At 42.1% G+C, this 25,206-nt stretch overlaps 1 protein-coding gene across 1 annotated transcript in view; it reads right to left on the bottom strand.

The window, feature by feature from the left end:
• The window catches only part of PTPRS (protein tyrosine phosphatase receptor type S), a 301,225-nt gene that overhangs the window by 33,384 nt on the left and 242,635 nt on the right, over window positions 1-25,206 (bottom strand). Inside the window, exons 23-25 of the mRNA XM_070744606.1 lie at window positions 14,818-14,915; window positions 8,346-8,469; window positions 371-546 (exon numbers count right to left, since the gene is read on the bottom strand). Of these exons, the coding sequence (XP_070600707.1) occupies window positions 371-546; window positions 8,346-8,469; window positions 14,818-14,915 (398 nt within the window). The remainder of the gene's footprint in view (window positions 1-370; window positions 547-8,345; window positions 8,470-14,817; window positions 14,916-25,206) is intronic.

The following is a 25,206-nucleotide window of genomic DNA, read 5'->3' on the forward strand; positions in this document are numbered from 1 at the left end:
TCCCTCTCTTTTTTGAATGGTGTGTAAATGTGGTTTATCCATACATGTCGATTGATGAGTAATTTATCTCAATGCCAAGCTTCCAGGAATTCTCTGACATTTTTGGATTTAACTTGCAGCTTAGTGCTCAGCACTGATGATGCTACCTAGTTGGGTAATGAAACGTCTGCCAAAAAACAGACAGCAGTTTAGAGTTCACCAAGGATCCCACAGATCCCCCTCCCACATGTCATTCTCATCTTCCTCCTCTGTGCAAATCCACTATCCTCTGACATTGAAGTTACCTAGTTACTTAATGAAACATCTGCAATAAAACAACCACAACAGAGAGCGCCAAGGATTCCACATTCGGCTCCTTTCTTTTCCTCACCCTGGATTTCTCCTCCAGCTTTGTCATCATTACCACCGTGGCAGAACGCTGCTCCCAAACCATCCGCCAGAAGTCACCAAAGGTCTCCGGCAAAGGGCCCTGAGTTGCAATGTAGGCATTCTGCTTGCGGTACCCGTCGATGTAGTTGGCGTTAATGTAGTCGCTCCCTAGGATGCCTGTATGTGGAGTAGCAAAAGAAGAGGAGCCACATTGGAATCAAAGTTTTTGGTCAATTCCCGGACTTTTTGAGAGCCGCACAATTAATCCCACTCTCTCCAAACCAGCAGCTGCAGAGAGACAGGGAGACAGTCTGCAAGCAAATATTGCAAGGTTTTAAAAATTAAGGGGTCTGTAATATGGTAAATGATTTAGCTTTACTAGATAAATGGTCAAAGCAATGGAAACTGCAGTTTAATGTTTCCAAATGTAAAATAATGCACTTGGGGAAAAGAAATCCTCAATCTGAGTATTGCATTGGCAGTTCTGTGTTAGCAAAAACTTCAGAAGAGAAGGATTTAGGGGCAGTGATTTCTGACAGTCTCAAAATGGGTGAGCAGTGTGGTCGGGCAGTAGGAAAAGCAAGTAGGATGCTTGGCTGCATAGCTAGAGGTATAACTAGCAGGAAGAGGGAGATTATGATCCCGCTGTATACAGCGCTGGTGAGACCACATTTGGAATAATACTGTGTTCAGTTCTGGAGACCTCACCTACAAAAAGATATTGACAAAATTGAACGGGTCCAAAGACGGGCTACAAGAATGGTGGAAGGTCTTAAGCATAAAACGTATCAGGAAAGACTGAATGAACTCAATCTGTATAGTCTGGAGGACAGAAGCGAAAGGGGGGACATGATCGAAACATTTAAATATGTTAAAGGGTTAAATAAGGTCCAGGAGGGAAGTGTTTTTAATAGGAAAGTGAACACAAGAACAAGGGGACACAATCTGAAGTTAGTTGGGGGAAAGATCAAAAGCAACATGAGAAAATATTATTTTACTGAAAGAGTCGTAGATCCTTGGAACAAACTTCCAGCAGACGTGGTAGATAAATCCCCAGTAACTGAATTTAAACATGCCTGGGATAAACATATATCCATCCTAAGATAAAATACAGAAAATAGTATAAGGGCAGACTAGATGGACCATGAGGTCTTTTTCTGCCGTCAGACTTCTATGTTTCTTTGTTTCTAATACTGGAGGTTTTTAAGAAGAGATTGGAAAGCATTTTGTCTGGAATAGAATTTCCTGCTGAAGCAGGGGGTTGGCCTAGAAATCCTCCAAGATCCCATCCAGCTGTGTTATTCTGCTTCCTTTCTTTCCTTTCCTTCCCCTCCATTTTCACAGTCACTATGCAATAGCCCTAAGCAAATTGGCAAAGGACTGGCACAAGCTCTCCAAACACTCCTCTCTCCCTGAAATTCAATCAAATGTTTGCAAGCTCCCCCCCACTCCCCGGCAGTCTCCCTCCCTCTCCCCTCCTTGCCCCACCCCAAGTCCATGAAATTACCTTGCACCCAGAGAGCAGCAAAGCAATCGAGAGAGGTTAAGCTGCAAAGAGGCTGCTCCTGACCCTAGCCGGCCTTTGAAAGGAGCTGGGGATGCAGATTAAAAAATCCATTTTGTCCAAGGCCCTCTTTCAACTTCGCCCTTGGAAAGTTTAATGGCGCTTATTGGCTTTATGGAGTTCAGCTCCACCATCGGGAAAGGACAGCTGTTCTGAGACGCCAGTTTGCGGAAAGCAGGGCCGAGCGAAATCCCCCAAGAGTAACGGTTTTCTCTGGACACGGCTGTGCTGGTAATTTCTTTGAACTCCATACCTATCAGTTTGACCTCTGCAGCACAAACGAGAGCAACCTTACATATTAAGTCTCTTTTGGCCCCTTCCAGAAAGGATTTCTATATTCCGCTAACACGGAAGACAAAGCAGCCCAGCACTAGTGGCACTGACCCGACACATCTGTAAATGACACATCTGTAAATTAAAGAACCTACTTTGCTCAGAGAAGGGAGGCTGAATGCACTGTGTAATTAAAGAAAAAATCCTTCTCTTTTCTTTTTCCTGATGCTTCTGAAAAAAAAAATTGCACCGTTTTCCCCATATTGTGCAGAAGGCTATGCAAAATCTCCAAAGACCTACACAACCGTCCTCTTTGTAGACTTTAGTTCAGCATTCAATACCATCATTCCAGACACCCTTCTAACTAAGCTGAACCAGCTAGCGCTACCTGAGCACACTCGTAGGTGGATTATAAGCTTCCTAACAAACAGGAAGCAGCAGGTGAAGCTAAGCAGAATCCCATCAAATGCCTTTACAATTAGCACAGCCCGCCCCCCCCCAAAGCTGTGTGCTCTCTCCGCTTCTATTCTATATACCAATGACTGCATCTCTAACAAGCCACCTGTTAAACTACTGAAGTTCGCAAATGATACAATAGTGATCGGATTCATTCGAGACAATGGTGAATCCCCATACAGACGGGAGGTTGAACAACTAGTCTCGTGGTGCGACCAGAACAATCTGGAATTGAACACACTCAAAACCGTAGAAATGGTGGTAGACTTTAGGAGAAACCCTCCCATTCTACCACCTCTTACAATTCTAGACAACACAGTATCAACAGTAGAGACCTTCACGTTTCTAGGTTTGACCATATCACAAGATCTAAAATGGACACCTAACATCAAAAACGTGATAAAAAAAGCACAACGAAGAATGTTCTTTCTGTGCCAACTCAAGAAGCTCAAACTGCCCAAAGAGCTGCAGATACAGTTCTACAGAGGAATCATTGAGTCTGTCACCTGCATCTTTATAACTGCCTGGTTTGGTGCTGCAACCCAACAAGACCGACACAGACTTCAGAGGATAATCAGAACTGCAGAAAAAATAATTGCTACCAATCTGCCTTCCATTGAGGACCTGTATACTGCATGAGTCAAAAAGAGGGCCATGAAAATATTTACTGACCCCTTGCATCCTGGACATAAATTGTTTCAACTCCTACTCTTAAAATGACACTATAGAGCACTGCACACCAAGACAACTAGACACAGGAACAGTTTTCCCCCGAATGCCATCACTCTGCTAAACAAAAGATTCTCTCATCACTGTCAAACTATTCACTAAGGCTGCATTACTATTACTATTAGTCTTCTCATCGTTCCTATCATCCACTTCCTCCCACTTATGACTGTATGACAGTACCTTTGTTGCTTGTATACTTACAATTTGTATTGACTGGTTCCTAATATTTTACCTGGACTATCATTAAATGTTGTACTTTATGATTCTTGACAAACTTATCCTTTCTTTTATGTACACTGAGAGCATGTGCACCAAGACAAATTCCTTCTGTGTCCAATCACACTTGGCGAATAAAGAATTCTATTCTATTCTATTCTATTCTATTCTAAGCAGTGTTGGAACTGTTTAGGGTTTAGATGGGCAGAAAATCCCAAAGTTAATAATTAATAATAATAATTTATTAGATTTGTATGCTGTCCTTCTCCGAAGACTCGTACCCCTTTTCACACTATGGCTTTAAGAATCACACAGGGACCCCAGAAACCTGCCAAAAATAGTATTAGAGGCAGTCCTCAACGAACAACCATATTTGAGCCCAATGTTTGTGTTACTAAGCAAGACAGTTGTTAAGTCAGTTTTGGCCCATTTCAGACCTTTTTAAAGTGAATCACTGTAGTGGTTAAGTAAGTAACATGGTTGTTAAGTGAATCTTGCTTCCCCGTTGACTTTGCTTGTCAGAAAGCTGCAAAAGGGGATCATGTGATTCCAGGACACTGCAACAGTCATAAATATGGGCCAGTTGCCAAATGCCCAAAATTTTGATCATGTGACCAAGGGGATGCTGCAACAGTCGTAAGAAAACACTGTCAAGACACATTTTTCAATGCCATTGTCATTTCAAATGGTCACTGAACTAAACTAATAAGTCCAAGGACTATCTGTACTTGAACTGGAAAGGCAAGATAAATGTGATCTATGTCACATGCTCCCTCCCTGTATCCTGCTCTCATTCTCAATAATATCAGGGAAAACAATTGGATTTTGGAAGAACTTCAAACTCACTCTTACTCCAAGGAATCAAGTTAGGGAATCCCCAAATGGTCCCCCTTTAACCCACACTGACCGATCAGATTAAGTTGTTATTTCTTTTCAAAGTGGAGTGGGAGAATAGCCACGAAAGCCATTAACAGTACTTCCACAGTTCTGACTGAAGTCTGAAAAAGAGGTCACTCCAAAGTTATTACCGCTTAATCCAGAGGACAAGACAACAGTGAAGAGGCAGAAAAAAATCCATAAAGGGACACGCTTAAGCACCAGGAGAATCTTCTGAACAAGTGGAGCCGATCTGGTTGTTGTGGACGCTATTTAGGAGCAGGAACGGGGTTGGGCGATTTCAGATTGCAAGTTCTGTTCTTGTTCCTCAAGGTGGTAAATAGGAAAGATTTGGGGTCTCCAGCCAATCCAAGAAAATTTGGCAGCTGGGTAGCCTTAAACATAGAGAGCCTCTTCCTCTCATTGCTGGAAGAAGCTATTTGCGGCAAGCTACTTCTAAACATGTTGCCAAGGAAACCACATGGACTCTCTATGTAGTCTCTGGGAGTTAAGGAGGACTTGAAGGACCGCAAACCAATCACCAAGGAAAAAGGTAATAAAAATGGCTATCCCAGCCTTTTCCAACCTGTAGGGCTTCAATTTCTAAGATTCTCAGCTTGTGTAGTCAAAGAGACAGCCAAAGACATTATGGGAAGGTACTGAGATACATTTCTAATTATCCTGCCTTGGTTCAAGAGATTTATCCTCACAGAACCATGCGGACTCCCCGCTAAAGAGGAAACACTCAATCTTGAGTCTATCCAATGACTCAAAACTTTGCTTTTAAATTTGGTTCATTGGTGGCATCAGGAAGGCTCCACAGTAATGGTTAAAATGTGAAGAAACTAATCAAGGAGAGAACCAACCTGGAACGAAGAAGAAATCTCCTAACAGTGAGAACAACTGATCAATGGAATAATCAATCAGAAGTTGTGGGTGCTCCAACACTGGAGGTTTTTAAGAAGAGGTTGGAGAACCATTTGTCAGGAATGTTATAGGTTAGGGTTTCCTGCTTGTGCAGAGGGTTGGACTAGAAGACCTCCAAGGTCTCTTCCAATTCTGTTATTCTTTTTTTTTAAAAAAAAAATTATTAAATTTTTCCATTAAACAAAACATATAACATACCATTAGGAAACCATAGTCAAAAACAACAACAATTGCAACAATCAAAGTAAAACAAAATAAAACAAAAACAGGAAAAAAATTGCATATTATCCTTTACTTATTTCATGTTTTGTGGGTAGGAAAAAGGAAATTAAAGAAGCAAAAGACAGAAGTCTAAATTTCATTTTGTCATTTGGCCAATAATGAGTTATCAGTGTTCCGTCATTCTTCTTGGTTAATTAAGAATTTACCTATACGTGTACAGTATTATTTATTTACGTTTATTTATGTTGAGGTTATCTTTGGTATTGGTAACTTAAAAATTATTATTTCTATACATAAAGTACGTGTGTATATAAACTTAAATTCATTGTAGCTTTCAAAATGAAACATTAGATAGAAAAGAAACAATAAAATATTGTGTTATTATCTACCTTATTATTTTAATTTCCTTTTCTTTTGGCTAACCAATCATAGAAATACTTCCAAATTTTATAGTAATCGGTGTCTTCTTTATTTCTTAGTTTTAATGTTAGCGCATCCGCTTCTGCACAATCTAACATTTTTTTAATGGTGAGTGAGTCATTCAGTATTTCAGGTTGTTTCTGTTATTCTATTACTCTGTTAAGAAGCTAAGACATTGATGGTGAACCTCTTTCCCCCGAGTGCCGAAAGAGCATGCTTGTGCGCTATCGCGTGTGCACGAGTGCCCACACCCATAATTCAATGCCTGGGGAGGGCGAAAACAGATTCCCCCACCCCCTGGAGGCGCTCTGGAGGCTAGAAACGGCCTGTTTCCCAACTTCTGGTGGGCCCAGTAGGCTTGTGTTTCACCCTCCCTGGGCTCCAAAGGTTTCCCTGGAGCAAGGGGAGGGTATACACGCCCTCCCCCATCCCTCAGGAGGCTCTCTGGAAGCCAAAAACTCCCTCCCAGAGCCTCCGTGTGAGCCAAAAATCAGCTGGCTGGCACACACATGCACACTGGAGCTGGGCTAGGGCAATGGATCGCGTGCCAGCAGATATGGCTCCGCGTGCCACCTGTGGCACACGTGCCATAGGTTCGCCATCACTGAGCTAAGAAGTCAGGAAGCTTTAGAATGATTGATATATAATAGGGAAGTGTACATGCAACCAAGTTAAGGAGTAGTCAGCTTTAACGTTGTTATTCCTAGCATGAAATTTTAGTGGAGGAACCCTCAGAACCAGGATGATATCGATAGAGATTCTCAGTTATCCAGTCATGTTTGTTCCAAAGGTGCTTTTTCAAGAAGCAACTGGAGTTTCTAGTTTTCTTTTGCAGATGTTTCATGTCTCACCCAAGAAGCTTTTTCAATTCAATTCTGTTCTCAGAATTTTAGTACTTCAGAACTGAAGAAGCTTGTTGGATGAGAAGTAAAACATTTTCAAGGAAAAGCAAAGAAACCCCAGCTGAAACCCTTCCCAACTTGCCCAGATTCGCCTGGTGCACCAGTTGCGGCCCTATTTGGACAGGGAGTCATTGCTCACAGTCACTCACGCCCTCATCACCTCGAGGTTCGATTACTGCAATGCTCTCTACATGGGGCTACCTTTGAAAAGTGTTCGGAAACTTCAGATCGTGCAGAACGCAGCCACGAGAGCTATCATGGGGCTTCCAAGATTCGCCCACGTTTCTGCAACACTCCGTGGCTTGCATTGGCTGCCGATCAGTTTCCGGTCACAATTCAAAGTGTTCGTTATGACCTTTAAAGCCCTACATGGCATTGGACCAGAGTACCTCCGGAACCGCTTGCTATCGCACGAATCCCAGCGACCGATAAGGTCTCACAGAGTTGGCCTTCTCCGGGTCCCGTCGACTAAACAATGTCGTTTGGCGGGCCCCAGGGGAAGAGCCTTCTCTGTGGCGGCCCCGACTCTCTGGAACCAAACTCCGCCCGGAGATTAGAACTGCCCCCACTCTTCCTGTCTTTCGTAAACTACTTAAGACTCACTTATACCGCCAGGCATGAGGGAGTTGAGACACCTTTCCCCCAGGCTATTTTTTAATACTTTGTTTTATGTTTGGTATGAATGTTGCTGTTTGGTTTTTAAGTAATGATAGGGTTTTATATGTTTTTAATATTAGATTTGTTCCACTGTTATATTGTTTTTCTTGCTGTTGTGAGCTGCCCCGAGTCTTTGGAGAGGGGCGGCATACAAATCTAATAAATAAATAAATAAATAAATAAACTTCTCATAAACATCAGGCCCTCTATAGATAATGTGGCAAGCCGCTAATTTATCACCAACAAAAAGCACCTCTGGGACAACCAGGATGATACAGTTGTAAAGAAAGCAAGATCATAACCACCCAAGCCCCGGGTTTTTCCCCATCTCAAGTAGCTCCGATCCTCTACACTCTGCTACTCAAAGGATCACTGTAGACTAAACATGGTGCGTGAGGAGAACAGGAAGCCCTCGTGAGCTCATCTAAGGTTTGTATAGGAAGAGCAAATTCTCAACAGCAAAAAACCATGATGGGACTCTTTGCTTCGGAAGAAGTCAACTAGTGGTGGGTTGCTCTCAGTTTGTTCCAGTTCTAAGAACTGGTAATGCCAGTGGCGGGAGGCTCCACCTACCCACCTGGGAGGCTGCACCCACCCACCCAGGACGTTTCTGCACATGTGCAGAAGTGTCACGTGTGCGAGCGCACATACAAACCGGTAGTAAACGGTTTTAGAACCCACTACTGAAGCCGACCCACAACCCATTTCTCCTCCCTGGCCAATTTCATCTGTACCTTCGATTGGGAGGAGGATGACTCGAGAATGGTCGTAGGCAATGACGTTGGCGTAGCGGTTCTTGGGCTTATTCACCTCGAGGTTGGAGTGTTCCCAAGTGAACTGCTGCCCAGGATCGATGGACTAGAAGAGACGGAAGAAAGAAAACATATTAAGACACAACGACCTTCCTTTTCTGCTTCAAATTCATGGTTGAGGCTCTTTCTTTAATCTGCTACCTTCCAAAAATGCTAGAAATTGTCCCAAATCTTTAATCAGGCTGGCTTTTGTGGAATGGTGATAGTTATATCTTCAAAATTCTGGATCAAGGAAGCAAGAATAGAAGAGAAAGTACCTTTTCTATCTTTCTCCAAATACAGATAGTCCTCGACTTACAACAATTTGTTCAGTGACTGTTCGAAGCTACAACGGCACTGAAAAAAGTGACTTGGGACCGTTCTTCGCTCTTACAACCGTTGCAGCATCCCTTTGCATCACACAATCAAAATTCGGATGCTTGGTAATGGGCTCATATTTGCGACGGCTGCAGTTTCACAGAGTCACATAATCCCTTTTGCGACCTTCTGACAGGCATATTCAATGGGGAAAGCCAGATTCAATTAACAACCTTGTTACTAATTTAGCAACTGCCGTGATTTGCTTAACAACTGCGGCAAGAAATGGGGCGAAACTCACTTAACAACTGTCTTGCCTAGCAACAGAAATGTTGGGTTCAGTTGTGGTCGTAAGTTGAGGACTCTCCATAATCGCTATGACCGTAGAACAGTGAAAGGCTACAAGCAACAAGACTGTAACTCTCCTTCTCTCAAGAGGAAATTGATGACATTTTTATGTTATTTGTAATTTTTTTAATTGTCCAGGTGTTTTTTGTTTGTTCAGAAGTGTATGTATGTTTTTCTATTTTCTTTTTTGTGTATTGCAAATATTGCAAATATGTCAATGTATATATTTTCTTGATTATGCTTTTTTAAAACAAATTAATAAAAATTACTTAAAATGTTAAAAAAAAAAAGGCTACAAGCGATCTATGAAGGTAATCAGGGTAAAGAAAATGTGATCAAGTGTGTTTACATTGTGGGATTGGATTCTTTTCACTCAAAAATAATGTTCTCATCATTTAGGAGATTCTGAACAGGCTCCCAAAACTTCTTTTTCTTCAAGACATTTTGCTTCTCATCTAGGAAGCTTCTTTAGTTGATGAAGAAGTTTCTTGGATGAGAAGCGAAACGTCTTCAAAAGGAAAAACAAGAATAAGTCCACTGCTTCTTGAAAATGCACCTTTGGGACAACTATGACCTTGGATGACTGAGACTCTCCACTGACACCTGTGCAGGTGTGTTGGCCAGGATGGTGGCCACTTCATTCAAAACAGACAACTGATTGATCCATGCAGAGTTCTTCTGAAATCACTCGTTAAAGTAGCTATCAGTTTAGAATTTATACATGGTATGTTTGTTGGTATGATTGGTCTCTTAAATTGGGGTTTTTTAGATTACTTTTTAATATTAGATTTGTTACATTGTTTTTTATTGTTGTTAGCCACCCCGAGTCTTCGGAGAGGGGTGGCATACAAATCTAAATAAACTAAACTAAACTAAACTAAATTAGTGTGCTGCTAAGAAAAATAAAGATCAGACAAACTCACTGAAGGAGAGCGGTTTAAGAGCAGCTCAGACAATGACCCAGTCAGAGGCAATATGTTTTCAGTGATAACAATTGGTGGAAACCATTGAGCCCTCTGGGGTCACAAGACCACCCCAATTAGAAACACAATACAGAAATTAAGGAAACAACCTGGCTCAGAAGAAAGCGGGCAGTTTTTGTTTTGTTTTTAAAAAAGGGATTTGTTTTAAGCAAAAGCTGAATGGAGCTGTGGTCAGGATGCTCGAATTGAGAATTTCCTGACGTCTCAGGAGATTAAATGAGATGACCTTTCAAACTCTGGATTTCAAAGTGTGGCTGTGTCGGTTCTGGGCTTCAAGCAAATCATCAAAATTCTGCGCTGAGAAAAACACACATACAAAAAAACCCCCTTAAAACTATAGATGCCTGACCAGAGCTGGATATAATTCCCTTTGCCTCTTCCCTTTGCATAAGCATGATCCACATGCTTTGAAGCTTTGTCTCCACCTCAGGAGAGCTAGAAGCTATTAAAAGAAGAAGAAGAAGAAGAAGAAGAAGAAAAAAAGGGGAGGGAAAAATACCCAGTCTGAAATTCCAGGCTTTCATTGCATCATCCTAAAGCACACAAAGCTAGATACACAAATATTATCTTTTCCCCCCCTCCAAAGCGTGCCTCAAGCCTGCAACTTTGCATTCCCACCCCTCCCTCCAAAGGGGCTGAAATTAAACGTGGGCCGCAGCCAAGTGGAAAATTTCCCCCGTTTGATCAGAAAGAGGCCAGTTTGGTGGGTAAACAAGGGCAGGAAAGAAAGGGAAGGAAGGAGGGCAGGAGTCGCAGGGACGCGGTAAGGGGACCTTGCCAATCCACAGCTCCCCAATTAGATCCTGGAAACCCTCCAGGGCTTTATGCCAGCAGCACGGCTGGCTCGGTTTGAATGGTACAAGGCAGACGTCCTTCTCTCCTTAAGACTAAAAATGCATCCCAGCAGCTACACTCAAGCAGCATCTGAGAAGATGCACCACAAAACCTTGTGGGAGGCTAAAACAAGCCCCCGATGCAAATTCTCTGCAAATGGAGTGTTGCTTGCTCTGAGTTCTACATCTTGTTAATTTCATTAAGTGCCTTCCTTCCTCCCTCCCCTCCTCTCTCCGTCCTTTTCCTTCCTCATTCTCCTTCCTTCCTTTTTCCCTTCCTTGCTCTTTTTCCTTCCTTGTTCTTTCTTTCCTCCGTCCCCATCTCTCTTGCTCCTTTTCTTCCTCCCTCCTTCTCATTTTCCTTTCTGCCCTTCCTCACTCCCTCTACATTTCCTGTTTCCTTCCCCAATCTCCTTCCTTTCCTTCTTCTCTTTCTTCCCTTCCTCCTCCCTTCCCTCCTGTATCCTGACTTCTCCTTCCTTCCCTCCCTCCCTCTCTTCTCTTTCTTTTTTTAAAACAATCTCCTTCCCTTCCTTCTTCTCTTTCCTCCCTTCCTCCTCCCTTCCCTCCTGTATCCTGACTTCTCCTTCCTTTCTTCCTTCCCTCCCTCCCTCCCTCTCTCCTCTTTCTTTTTTTAAAACAATCTCAATCTGCAGTTTCGGAGGAGGTGACTGTCCTGGAAGGAAGCCAAAAAGCACTTTTGGATATTACATTATGCAGATTAGGCACCAGGGGAAAAACGGCAATAAGCCTTGGCAGAGAGAATACATTAGCTTTCTCCTTGCCAGCCAGCCAGCCTGCCTGCCCTGCCCTGCCTGGATGCTGAGATGGGTTAGAAAAGGCCCCTGCAGAGATGAGAATCTTTTCCGATCATCTACTTGGGCAATTAGCAATTCATACACTGTAAAAACTGCTTGGAGCTTGCTGGAAACAGATTTGGGGAGTTATCTCTGAATTGTGCTGGAATTTATACACTGGCGGGCCTCCTTCCCTGCCAAGCGGCCCAAGGGCAAGGCTTTTAAATCTCTCTCTCCTGCCTCATCGCCCTTCTTATTATTAGGCCATGTTTAACTTTATTTTTCCATTTCTCCAGATCTTTTCGGCTACGTTGCTCCATCCTTCCTCCAGTCATTCTCACAGATAGATCTGCTTTTCCTTTCTTAAAATAAGGACGTTTTAACTCCTTCAAAGAAGCAAGAATGGGTCAATTTTCAGAAAATTCCTGCTTAACTACTATTTGTACCAATGTTTTCCAACTATGGTCATTTGAAGATGGGTGGACTTTTACCCCCCAGAATTCTGGAAGTTTGGTTTTTTGACCAACTGCACCCATAGCAAACCACTGATTTGCTTAATGGATGTGACATTCGCTTAACGACTGACACAAAAAAGGCCCACAGCTTTAAGACTCTCGCAATATATGATTGTGATGGACAGATTCTACTACAGTTATACGTTAAGGATGACTGTATTTCCTTTTGTTTTTGTGATCTCCTACTTTCATTTTGGGATCTTGGTATTTCTTATTTCTTGTTCCGCGTAACGTTAGACTGGTACCACATCCTAACCTTCTTCATAACTCAGATCAGCAGGTCAAACCGCGGTCAGCAGCTGCTTCCCACAAATTAAACATGATTATAGTCTTAATTATGGCTTGGGGTTTTTTTTTGTGTATCCAAAATGGTTTAAGATGATTGAATGTACTGTATTCCCAACAAACTCAGAAAACTGGGTTAATCCAGGAGGCACATTAAACACATAGTGTGGCACAACCCCTTTAGAGCTGATGATATTTTTTCTTTAAAAGAAAAATTAGAAATGATTCGTCACACAAATTGAGTTCAGCAATGGCAAATTCATTACAGCAGCTCTGCAGATGGAACGCAACCTGCACCCTTAGCAGAACACTCTTTTGAATCGAAACACACACATCCAATGGCTAACAGTGAGAAATTGCTGTCTCTAACAACAATGCTTGTTATTCTCATTTTTAGGATATTAACGAGGTGTTCGGGGAGCAGCAGGTTATCTCTTAAAAGGATCTATTAAAGAGAATAGAATAAGAGTTGGAAGAAACCTTGGAGGTCTTCTGGTCTACCCCCTGCTTAGGCAGGAAACCCTAGACAAATGGTGATGTAATCTCTTCTTAAAAACTTTCAGTGTTGGAGCATTCACAACTTCTGGAGGCAAATTGCTCCACTGATTAATTATCCTAACTGTCAGGAAATTTCTTCTTAGTTAGACTACTGTTATCCTAGACTACTGCTCATCCTAGACTACTGCTCATCTGTCTGGAACCCATACCACATCTCAGACATCAACACCCTTGAAAATGTCCAAAGATATTTCACCAGAAGAGCCCTTCACTCCTCCACTCGAAACAGAATATCCTACGAAAATAGACTAACAATCCTGGGCCTAGAAAGCCTAGAACTACAGCACCTAAAACACGATTTGAGTATTGCCCACAAGATCATATGCTGCAATGTCCTACCGGTCAATGACTACTTCAGCTTCAACCGCAACAATACAAGAGCACGCAACAGATTCAAACTTAATACGAACCGCTCCCAACTTGACTGTAAAAAATATGATTTCAACAATCGAGTTATCGAAGCATGGAACTCATTACTGGACTCAATTGTGTCAACCCCTAACCCCCAACATTTCTCCCTTAGACTCTCCACGATTGACCTCTCCAGGTACCTAAGAGGCTAGTAAGGGGTGTACATAAGTGCACTGGTGTGCCTTTCGTCCCCTGTCCAATTGTCTTTCCTTTCTCTCACTTATCATATATATTTTCCTTCTTTCATATATCCTCTCCTCTAAGTTCACTTTTACCCTTATATATATTACTACATGTCTATTTTTCTTCCTATGTATTTGTGTATTGGACAAACGAATAAATAAAATAAAATAAATAAATAGTTCTAGATTGCTTCTCTCCTTGATTAGTTTCCACCCATTGCTTCTTCTTCTCTCTTCAGGTGCTTTGGAGAATAGCTTGACTCCCTCTTCTTTATTGTAACTCCTTAAATATTGGAACGCTATCATGTCATCCCTAGTCCTTCTTTTCATAAGACTAGACATATTCAGTCCCAGCAACCGTTCTTTATATGTTTTATCCATGAGTCCCCTAATCATCTTTGTTGCTTAGGGGAGTTATGACATCATCTCAGCCCTGCTGTCTAGGTGCCAAGACTATAAGAATAGATTTTTGCGGTTGCAATTGTGGTGCAATGTAGCAAGAGAAAGATACACTACAGGGATGTGTGCACAAAGTCATTGGAAGCTTTAGTTTTTTAGGCCAAATTTTGCACACAATGTTGGTGGATGTTTGTGTCAAAATCTGCAAAATCTTGCAGATTTTGATCTACTGAATACCCTCTTGAGCAGAGGTCTTGAAACTTGGCAACTTATAATTCCCTCAACACTGTCAGACTTTTTACTAAATCTGCACTTCTATTCTACTAGTTTTTCTCATCATTCCTATCACCCATTTCCTTCCATGTTGACTGTATGACTGTAACTTGTTGCTTATATCCTAAAATTTTTATTAATATTGCTTCTTCATTGCTTATTTGACCCCTATGACAATCATTAAGGGTTGTACCACATGATTCTTGACAAATGTATATTTTATTTTATGTACGCTGAGAGCATATTCACCAAGACAAATTCCTTGTGTGTCCAATCACACTTGGCCAATAAAATTCTATTCTATTCTATTCTTTAAGACTTGTGGACTTCAACTCGCAGAAGTCCACAAGTCTTAAAGTTGCCATGTTTGGGGACAAGTGGAACTGATGGTTGATCAGCCCTTCTGACTCTAAGCAGAAAGGAAGAGTTTCACAATGGGGTTTTCAGCCCCCAACCCATCCTTGGAGACCCTTCCCACCTTCTTCGACTGGGCCCAGTCTTTCCCCCTCCTACCTCGTATTCCTGAGACAGCTTCAGGTTATCGTTGGCTTTCAGGTGCTCGGTGTGATCTGCCAGCTCCGAAATGGGGATTGGTGGATGGTTCAGCATACCTGGGAGGGTGAAAGAGAAGATATGTGGGAAGTGGGAGGGAGAAATTGTCCTTCAAGGGAAGCCATTAGTTTGAAACAAAATGAAAGATGTTTCACTAGTTGAATGACAAAAAAAAGAAAGAAGAAATAACTGCAATGGAAGAACGGTTAGAAAAGGTGGGATAGAGTGGAAAAGGAAAAATTGAGGGCTCGAAATTGTGTCCTTTGGAACTCAAAAAAAGAAAATTCCCCGTTATGGCCCCAATCTCAACACAGAACAGCAGAAAAAATGTGCATTTTATCGAGGAGCAGGAAAAATGGGCAAGGGGAGGAACGAACTAAACACAGAGATTCCGACCACAATCCCTTGCTAGCCATTTCAAAAGGGGAGGGGGCTTTACAGGTCAAGGAAAGGAAAACTAATCCTAAAATAAAGTGGAAACATAGCATGTTGGAGTGCTGGGATGCCATAGTGCCAGAAATAAAATGTGTCGGCTATAAAAATTATCCTCGTCAAATTTCACACCCCCTTACTCTCATCCACATCAAAGGGAGGGAGGGGTGGAACTGGGCTGTCTGGAGGAATGAGGACGTAACAGGTGTGTGTAGGAATGCAGCGCAAATCTGTGGAGGCTTTTTCCAAAGTTGCCACCAGCTATGATAAGAGGAAGGGCGGGAAACTATGACAACTTTATGATCTGTGGATTTCAACTCTGAGAATTCCCAGTCGTAAAGTTGTCATGGATGTCCATCGTTGGATAAGAGATTGACAGGTCTGCCTTTATGCTGAAAATCTAAATTGCTACAAGCAGTTGGGCAAGAACAAAAAAGAAATCTGATTTAAGTGATGCCATCGAGTAGATTTGTGTGTGTGTGTGCAACATCTCCCTTTAAGGAAGCATTTGAGGATCTGGTCCAGCAAAACAGAAAGTTCTTTTCCTTTTAAGGGGAAATAAATCCCCTTTAGGACAGGGTTCTCCAACGTTGGGAACTTTAATCCTGGAGGATTCCAGCTCCCAGAATTCTGGGAGTTGTAGTCCACCAGACTTAAAGTTGACAAGGTTGCAGACCTTTGCTTTAGGACTAAAGAGGTTCCCCAGCCTGTCATCCTTTAACTGGAGTTAGCACATCTCCAAAAGCAAAGGAGAAGAGGGAAGTCATTTATTTAAGATTATTCAAACATATTCTAGAGAAAGTAAGGTCAAAATTATTCTCTTGGCACCTGGAGAAGGGGACCCCCCCCCAAACTCTCAGAGTGGGGGGGGGAAGAGATCCAAAACATTTTGTACTTAAGAAAATGCTTGTAAAATTTAGGAGACACACTATAAACTTCCTCCTGAAATCAGCCATCTAATTTGATGCTCCCTTTTTTTCTGTTAGCTCAATGGGCTTCAAACCTTTGCAGCCCATGGGCCTTGTTCATTTAATTTTATTTAAAAAAAATAAAACTACAATTCAAATCAAGAGGGATGGAGCTTTTGGAAGTCAACTGATATGCATCTACTTCCCTCTGAAGTTTCTGTTACTTTGTAGGGTCTGAGAGGAAGGGAGGATAATTTTTTTAAAAAGTAATAATGCAAAACTATAACCATCTCTCTACAAGGGGCCAAGGGTGAAAAAGTCTTCTTTGCTCCTTCCAAGACTAATGGCTAGTACTGTCAGGGCAGATTGAGGGAAGGAAGAAACAGTGAAAGGAAATGCAGTTGTATCAAGATATCAATAAAACAATTTTCCACACAATGTTCGCTTTCACAGCAGGAAGGTGTGGACTGGGAAATAGCAACAGTTTGGAGAAATGTTCATGTTGCCACATTAAAGTGATTTATTCCAGTATCTTGTTATGTTTAGGCATCTAATGAAAGTTATTGTCCAGAAACCTGTGTAATATATGTCTGTTATAGAAGCTGGTGTTGCAGCACTGACTTCAGGGAGGATTTGCTCCCATGTTAAGAAGGCATAAAGTCACTGCCTTAAATTCAGTTTTCACTTTACCCCAAAGGAATATAATCAAATTTAGGGACTGCAGTTCATCAGGCTGCTGTGGAAAAGGTGAATGTTCCTTCTATACAAAACCTGATACATATTTAATAAGGACAACAAAGCACTATTATTATTATTATTATTATTATTATTATTATTATTATTATTATTATTATTTTGAAAAGCAGGGTTTAGAAAAACAGTCAGAAATACCATCGCTTTTGTTTTGCAGTTGAGGGGGAGGTTACTCTTATATTGTCAAGACTTCTGGATTTTTTTTGGAACTGGGAGGGTGCTTGGTGGACTCTGAGTTGGTTGTATTGTTGTAGACATTTCACTGACCATCTAAGTAACATCATCAGTGCCATGGTAGGACTGGTACTGATGATGTTATCTAGTTGGGTAATGAATTTAGGGGACTGGTGGTTAAAACATATGAAGAAAGCTTGAAGGAATTGCCTAGTTTAATGCAAAGAAGGATAAGGGGTGACACGACAGTAGTCTTCCAATACTTGAGGGGCTGTCGCAAAAAAGTGGGGGTCAACCTATTCTCCAAAGCACCCAAAGGCAAGACAGGAAGCAACGGGTGGAAACTAATCAAGGAGCGAAGCCTAGAATTAAGGAGACAGAAAGTTAATCAATGGAAAGAATGAGTTGTCTCCAGAGGTTGTGGGTGCTCCAACACTGGAGGCTTTTAAAAAAGAGGTTGGACAACCATTTGCCTGAAAGGGTATAGAGCAGTGATGGGGAACGATGGCACAAGTGCCACAGGTGGCACATGGAGTTATATCTGCTGGCACGTGAGCCGTTGCCAGCTCATTTTTGGCTCGCAGAAGGGCTTTGGAGGGTGTTTGTGGCTTCCAGAGAGCCTCTGGGGGGACGGAGGAGGGCGTTTTTCCCCAACCCCGGCTCCAGGGAAGCCTTTGGAGCCTGGGGAGGGCAAAACACGAGCCTACCGGGACCACCAGAAGTTGGGAAACAGGACATTTCTGGCCTCCAGAGGGCCTCCGGGTGTGTGTGGGGGGAGCTGTTTTCACCCATCCCAGGCATTGAATTGTGGGTGTGGGCACTCCTGCATGCAATGATAGCACGTGAAGACACTTTTTTGGCACCCGGTGAAAAAAAGGTTCGCCATCACTGGTCTAGGGTTTCCTGCTTCAGCAGTGGGTTGGACTGGATGATTAAAAATGGAGAATTTGAACCTCCAATTTTGTTATTCAGTTGTTCTGAAACATCTGCAAGGAAACAACCAAGATCAGAGGTTACCAAGGACCCCTCATTTCAATCCCGAGCTATAAACCCCCTTATTGGTGATTTCTGGAACTTGTCAAGCAAATAAGGAATCATCCACTTCCAGCATCTTCTCCATTTCTTCGAATTTCAAGAAAATATGAAATATGCAGTGTCAAGGCAATTCAGGTGAGCCCTAACAGGTGTCTTACAGGGGACAACATATTTTCCAAGTTTTATGTAGCTAATGAAGAACCTCTACAGATTCTGCCCGAGACAAGGTTTCTTGGGAAATAGTGCTGGGAGCCACAGAACATAACTGAGGAGTCACAAAACATGATTTTTCTCTAGATAGCCTTCTGATAAACCACCACAATGCCTTGCAAACAGAAAAAAAAGGGGGAGAGGTGGGGAGATGACGTGGAGCCGTGGAGAAGAATTTCGAGCCCTATGGGGTGTTGCGTGATTAAAAGCATCAGCAAGCAGTGACGGCTGCACAGAGTAAAATAACCTGGAGGGGTAATTAAAAAACAAAAAAACAAAACCAAAAACCTGAAACAGACATAGCAAAAGCGTGCGCTGCATTGACCAGTTTTACAGTATGCTTTTGCAAAAGACTAGGAGGTCTGGGAGGTTTGTGCGACCCACCCAACTCACAAACCGTGTGGGGAGGGAAGAGATTCTGAGATAGGGTTATTGCAAACACCCCCCCCCCCACCACCCTTTTTCAGGGGAATCCTGGAGGAGTGTTTGGCTTCTGAAAGCCAGTCAATGATTAAAAAATGGAGAACTGGAAAAGGTCAGTACAGTGTTCCCTCGATTTTCGTGGGTTCAAACTTCGCAAATAGCCTATACCACAGTTTTTCAAAAAATATTAATAAAAAAATACTTCACAGGTTTTTTTCTATACCATAGTTTTTCCCGCCCGATGACATCATACGTCATCGCCAAACTAATAATTTTTGCAAATAAATAACAAAAAAATTAATTATTGTTAATAAATAATTATGTTTATAAATATCAGGATCACTAAGTTACTTATTCAATGGTGAGTACCAGTAATAATGGTGAGTAAATGATTGTTAAGGGAATGGGAAATGGTAATTTAGGGGTTTAAAGTGTTAAGGAAAGGCTGGTGATACTGTCCCTAGCCAAAAATGGTGTATTTACTTCCGCATCTCTACTTCGCGGAAATTCAACTTTCACGGGCGGTCTTGGAACGCATCCCCACGAAAATCGAGGGAATACTGTACTGTATTAAGATGTAAATATCTCCTCCTTCACTTTATTTTGGAGCTGATTTAAGGGCTTCTGAATTTTTTTTTTTAATACCCTAAAGTGGAGACAGACTTGATTCAGATTTAAAATAAAAACCCCAAACCAAACAGATTTTCATTCCTGCAGAAAATGAAACAGGCAGGCCAGCCCGCTGAGGTTCAGTGGGGATAACTCCCAAGTGACCCACTTCTGCAACTTGCCCTCTGTCTGTTGCTCTTTTTCTGCCAGCGGTCTTCTTTAACAGGCAAGGAAATCAATAATGGATTAGCCCTGCACATATTTATTTCACCAAATCCTGGGGTTGGAAATAAGCGACAAATCCAATCCTCCGCATCTCTGTCAGATGGTACGCAGTCCATTTATTTATTTATTGGATTTGTATGCCGCCCCTCTCCGAGAAATTGGGGCGGCTCACAACATATCAGAACAACATAACAATACATCTAAAAATCCAATTAATATAGCTGAAAAGACTTAAAGACTTTAGAAGGAAGTCCATGGAGGTGGACCAGAGGTGACATCATAGCAGTCTTCCAGTATCTGAGGGGCTGTCACAAAAAGAAGGGGGGGCAACCTATATTTTAAAGCACCCACAACTTCTGAAGGCAAGTTTGTGGAAGCTTGTTGGGAGCTTGTTCTCCTTAATTTAGGTTGCTTCTCTCCTTGATTAGTTTCCATCCATTGTTTCAGGTATTTTGGAAAATAAATTGACCCCCTTTTGTTTGTGGCAGCCCCTCACGTCTCTGGAGAAGGGCAGCTTAGAATAGATACTGGAATATTGATATAGATACTGGAATAATAATAGATACTGGAATATTGATATCATATCCCCTCTGGTCCTTCTTTTCTCTAGGCTGGCCACATCCAAATCCTGCAACCGCCCTTCATATATTTTAGTCTCCAGGCCTTTAATCGTCTTAGTTGCTCTTCTCTGCACCTTTTTCAAAATCTCTACATCTCTTTTGTAACACAGTGCAGTGTAGCCTTACTAGGCTTTTATAAAGCGATACTAATGCTTCACACGATTTTGATTCTACGCCTCTATTTATACAACCAAGGATTGGGGGTTTTGGCTGCCGCCGCACATGTTTGGCTCAGGTTTAAGTGATTGTCTCTTAATGTTCTCTTAAGTTCTGGTTTTTAGCTAAACCGCCATAAAGTAAGTTTATGTAATCATGAGATGCTGCAAACGGCTATAAATAGGGTTCGGTTGATAAATGCCCAAAGCCGGAAAAGGGCATGAACATAGAAACATAGAAGACTGATGGCAGAAAAAGACCCCATGGTCCATCTAGTCTGCCCTTATACTATTTCCTGTATTTTATCTTACAATGGATATATGTTTATCCCAGGCATGTTTAAATTCGGTTACTGTGGATTTACCAACCACGTCTGCTGGAAGTTTGTTCCAAGGATCTACTACTCTTTCAGTGAAATAATATTTTCTCATGTTGCCTTTGATCTTTCCCCCAACTAACCTCAGATTGTGTCCCCTTGATCTTGTGTTCACTTTCCTATTAAAAACACTTCCCTCCTGAACCTTATTTAACCCTTTAACATATTTAAATGTTTCGATCACGTCCCCCCTTTTCCTTCTGTCCTCCAGACTATACAGATTGAGTTCATTAACCCCGATTTTTCAGGTAAGCCGTACTTTTGTACAGTCACTAAGCAACCACTCATAACATCTGTACAAGTATTCCTTCACTTAAAACTTACAAAAATGACTTATGACCAGTTTTTCACACTTACAATCATTACAGCATCCCCATGATCACATGATCCGAATTCAGGCACTTGGCAATTGACTCATATTTATGACGGCTGCAGTCTCCCAGAGTCATGCGATTCCCTTTTGCGACCTTCTGACTAGCTAAGTCATTGGGGAAAGCTAGATTCACTTAACCACCGTGTGACTAACTGAACAGCTGCAGGGATTCCCTTAACAACTGTGGCAAGAAATGGGGCAAAACTGACAAAAAACATTTTCATTACCCACAGAAATTTTGGGCTCAATTTGTGGTCGTAAGTTGAAGATTACCTGTATTTTGATGGGAAATCACCAGAAAAACTCTCAACTGAAGGCTGCTCTAGTCAAAAACATCCCTTGAATACAAGTCTAATAAATTATTATTATTATTATTATTATTATTATTATTATTATTATTATTATCATTATTATTATTGTTGTTGAAGAAACTAAGGCATTTCTGCTCAGATGCCAAAAATACTCAGCGCAATGACACAAAACTAGAGGTTATTTTTACTTTGGTACTTTTGTTGGCACTGAGGGCAGGACAAGAAGCAATGGGTGGAAACTAATGAAGGAGTGAAGGAACCTGGAATTAAGGAGAAATTTCCTGACAGTGGGGACAATTAACCAGTGGAATAACTTGCCTCCAGAAGTTGTGGGTGCTCCATCACTGGATGTTTTTAAGAAGAGGTTGGACAGTCATTTGGCTGAAAGGTTATAACTTTTCCTGCTTAAGCAGGGGATTGGACTAAAAGACCAGCAAGGTCCTTTCCAGATTATCTCAGGGACCGCCTTCTGCTGCACGAATCCCAGCGACCAGTCAGGTCCCACAGAGTTGGCCTTCTCCGGGTCCCGTCAACTAAACAATGTCATTTGGCGGGACCCAGGGGAAGAGCCGTCTCTGTGGTGGCCCCGGACCTTTGGAACCAACTCCCCCCAGAGATTAGAATTGCCCCCACCCTCCTCGTCTTTCGTAAGCTCCTTAAAACCCACCTCAGGAATGGGGGAACTGAGATATTCTTTCCCCCTAGGCCTTTACAATTTACGCATGGTATGTCTGTATGTATGTTTGGTTTTTATAATAAGGTTTTTTTTTAGTTATTTTATTATTGGATTGGATTGTTACATGCTGTTTTTATCATTGTTGTTAGCCGCCCTGAGTCTACGGAGAGGGGCGGCATGCAAATCCAATAAATAAGTAAGTAAGTAAGTAAGTAAGTAAGTAAGTAAGTAAGTAAGTAAGTAAGTAAGTAAGTAAATAAAATAAATAAATAAATAAATAAACAAACAAACAAACAAATAAATAAACTCCGTTATTCTATTCCAAGGTAGGGCTGCTCCTTTCTTTCTCATTGGGAGCAGCTGTTTCTGGAACAGACAGAGCCTACGTGCCTATCTGGGAGGAAGCAGATCTGATAGGTCCCCTTCATTCACCCCAAGGCAGAACCACAGGATCAAAACTCAGATAACTTTAATCCCTGCCCTTCTGAAAGGAGGACTGGCAGTGATCCTGTGGGAAATAAATTAAATGGCCATGCAGTTTACGGGCTATTGTGCTGCTGAATGCAGAAACACAGAATCCATATTTGCCTCCCCACCCAACCCTCTGTTTTTTTCCCCCCTCCAAAGTCAAAGCAGCTTTCAGAAAAAAATCTGGTTATTGACCAAAGGCATCTTTCCTGGCTTTGAAAGAAAGATCTTACACGATAGAGGAGTTCTCTTCTCATCTAGCCTCTCAAATCCCTGAAAAATCTCCTTAATCTTGTTACTGCTGAGAATTGAAATAGACTCTCACTCCCCGCCGCCAGGAGTTGGATCATTTGCTGGACAAAATTGGCCAAACATCTGTTCTCCAGACTGAAGGCTTTCTTTGCCAATGGAGCACAGTCAGAAACATCAATGTTGTTTCAGACAGTTTTGCCCCAAACTGAGTTTTCAAACTGATGCTGAAATACAAGCTGGGTTTGAAATACAGGTAGTCCTCGATTTATAACAGTAACCATTCAAAGTTACAATAGAACTGAAAAAAGTGACTTAGGACCTTTTTTCCACACATATGACCGTTGTAGCCTCCCCATAATCACGTGATAAAAATTGGTATGCTCAGTAACTGGTTCGTATTTATGACAGTCGCAATGTCTCGGTGTCATGTGATCTATTTTTGCGACCTTCTGATAAACAAAGTGAATGGGGAAACCAGATTTTTTTTAACAACCCTGTTACTAACTTAACTGCAGTGACAAGGAACGTCATAAAATGGGACAAAACTCACTTAACTTTTTTCTGTTCTATATAAGGTATGTGAGTATACAGTATGCACAATTTTATATTTGTTTATTTATTCTGTTATGGTTCAGGGGAGGGATTCAGCAGGTTTTGATCAGTTCTGGAGAACCAGTAGTAGAAATTTTGAGTAGTTTGGCGAACCGGTAAATACCACCTCTGGTTGGCCCCAGAGGGGGGAGGGAATGGGGATTACTGACCCCCTCAGAGAGGGTCCGCAACTTGGGCGTCCTCCTCGATCCACAGCTCACATTAGAGAAACATCTTTCAGCTGTGGCGAGGGGGACGTTTGCCCAGGTTCACCTGGTGCACCAGTTGTGGCCCTATCTGGATCGGGACTCACTGCTCACAGTCACTCATGCCCTCATCACCTTGAGATTCGACTACTGTAATGCTCTCTACATGGGGCTACCCTTGAAAAGTGTTTGGAAACTTCAGAGCGTGCAGAATGCAGCTGCGAGAGCAATCATGGGCTTCCCAAGGCATGCCCATGTCACTCCAACACTCTGTAGTCTGCACTGGTTGCCGATCAATTTCCAGTCACAATTCAAAGTGTTGGTTATGACCTATAAAGCCCTTCATGGCATCGGACCAGAATATCTCTGGGACCGCCTTCTGCCGCACAAATCCCAGCGACCGGTTAGGTCCCACAGAGTTGGCCTTCTCCGGATTCCGTCGACTAAACAATGTCGTCTGGCGGGTCCAGGGGAAGAGCCTTCTCTGTGGCGGCCCCGACTCTCTGGAACCAGCTCCCCCCGGAAATTAGAACTGCCCCCACCCTCCTTGCCTTCCGTAAATTCCTTAAAACTCACCTCTGCCGTCAGGCATGGGGGAATTGAGGCATTCCCCAACCCTCCCCGGGGCCTATATAATTTATGTATGGGGTGTCTGTGTGTATGTCTGGTTTAATAATGGGGTTTTAAAATGGTTTTTAAATTTATTAGATTTGTTATGAATTGTCTTATTGTATGCTGTGAGCCACCCCGAGTCTACGGAGAGGGGCGGCATACAAATCTAATAAATAAATAAATGGGGATTTTGCAGTATCCTTCCCCTGCCATGCCCACAGAACCAATAGCAAAAAAAATTTGAATCCCACCACTCATGGTTATGTAGTATATATTGGAGATGGTGACCCTTTAAGAACTGTATGCAAAGAAATTTCATTTTAATGTATGTTGATTAGTGTACATTCAAAGTGACAATATAGTTATTATTCTATTCTATTCTCCTCTATTCCATTCCATGTCTCAGCACCAGAAATGTTGGGCTCATCTGTGATTGTAAGTCAATGGTTACCTGTACGATCCCATGTTTGGACCTCTGTTAAGTAGGCGTGAACTGAGGGGGAAGCCCTTCATTAAATAGCAATAGCACTTATATACCGCTTCATAGTGCTTTTACAGCCCTCTCTCAGCAGTTTACAGAATCAGCAGATTGCCCCCAACAATCTGGGTCCTTATTTTATCCACCTCGCAAGGATGGAAGGCTGAGTCAACCTTGAACCTGGTGAGATTTGAACTGCCAAATTGCAGTCAGCCGGCAATCAGCAAAAGTAGCCTGCAATACTGCCTTCTAACCGCTGAGAAAATATGAGAAACCGAAGGATGACACAAAACGTTCTGAATTCAAACATCTTGAATTCCCAATTCTCTGTCCTGAGTTTAAAGGCATCTCTCTCTGAGCTTGAAACAGCTTTGTTGGAAGTCAACTCAGAAATGCCTCAGAAATCATCAAACTACTGTTTGAATTTGGTCACTCGAGGCACAAATGACCCGACTCTAACTA

This window comes from Erythrolamprus reginae, chromosome 1, assembly GCF_031021105.1.
Source record: "Erythrolamprus reginae isolate rEryReg1 chromosome 1, rEryReg1.hap1, whole genome shotgun sequence".
Lineage (NCBI taxonomy): Eukaryota > Metazoa > Chordata > Lepidosauria > Squamata > Dipsadidae > Erythrolamprus > Erythrolamprus reginae.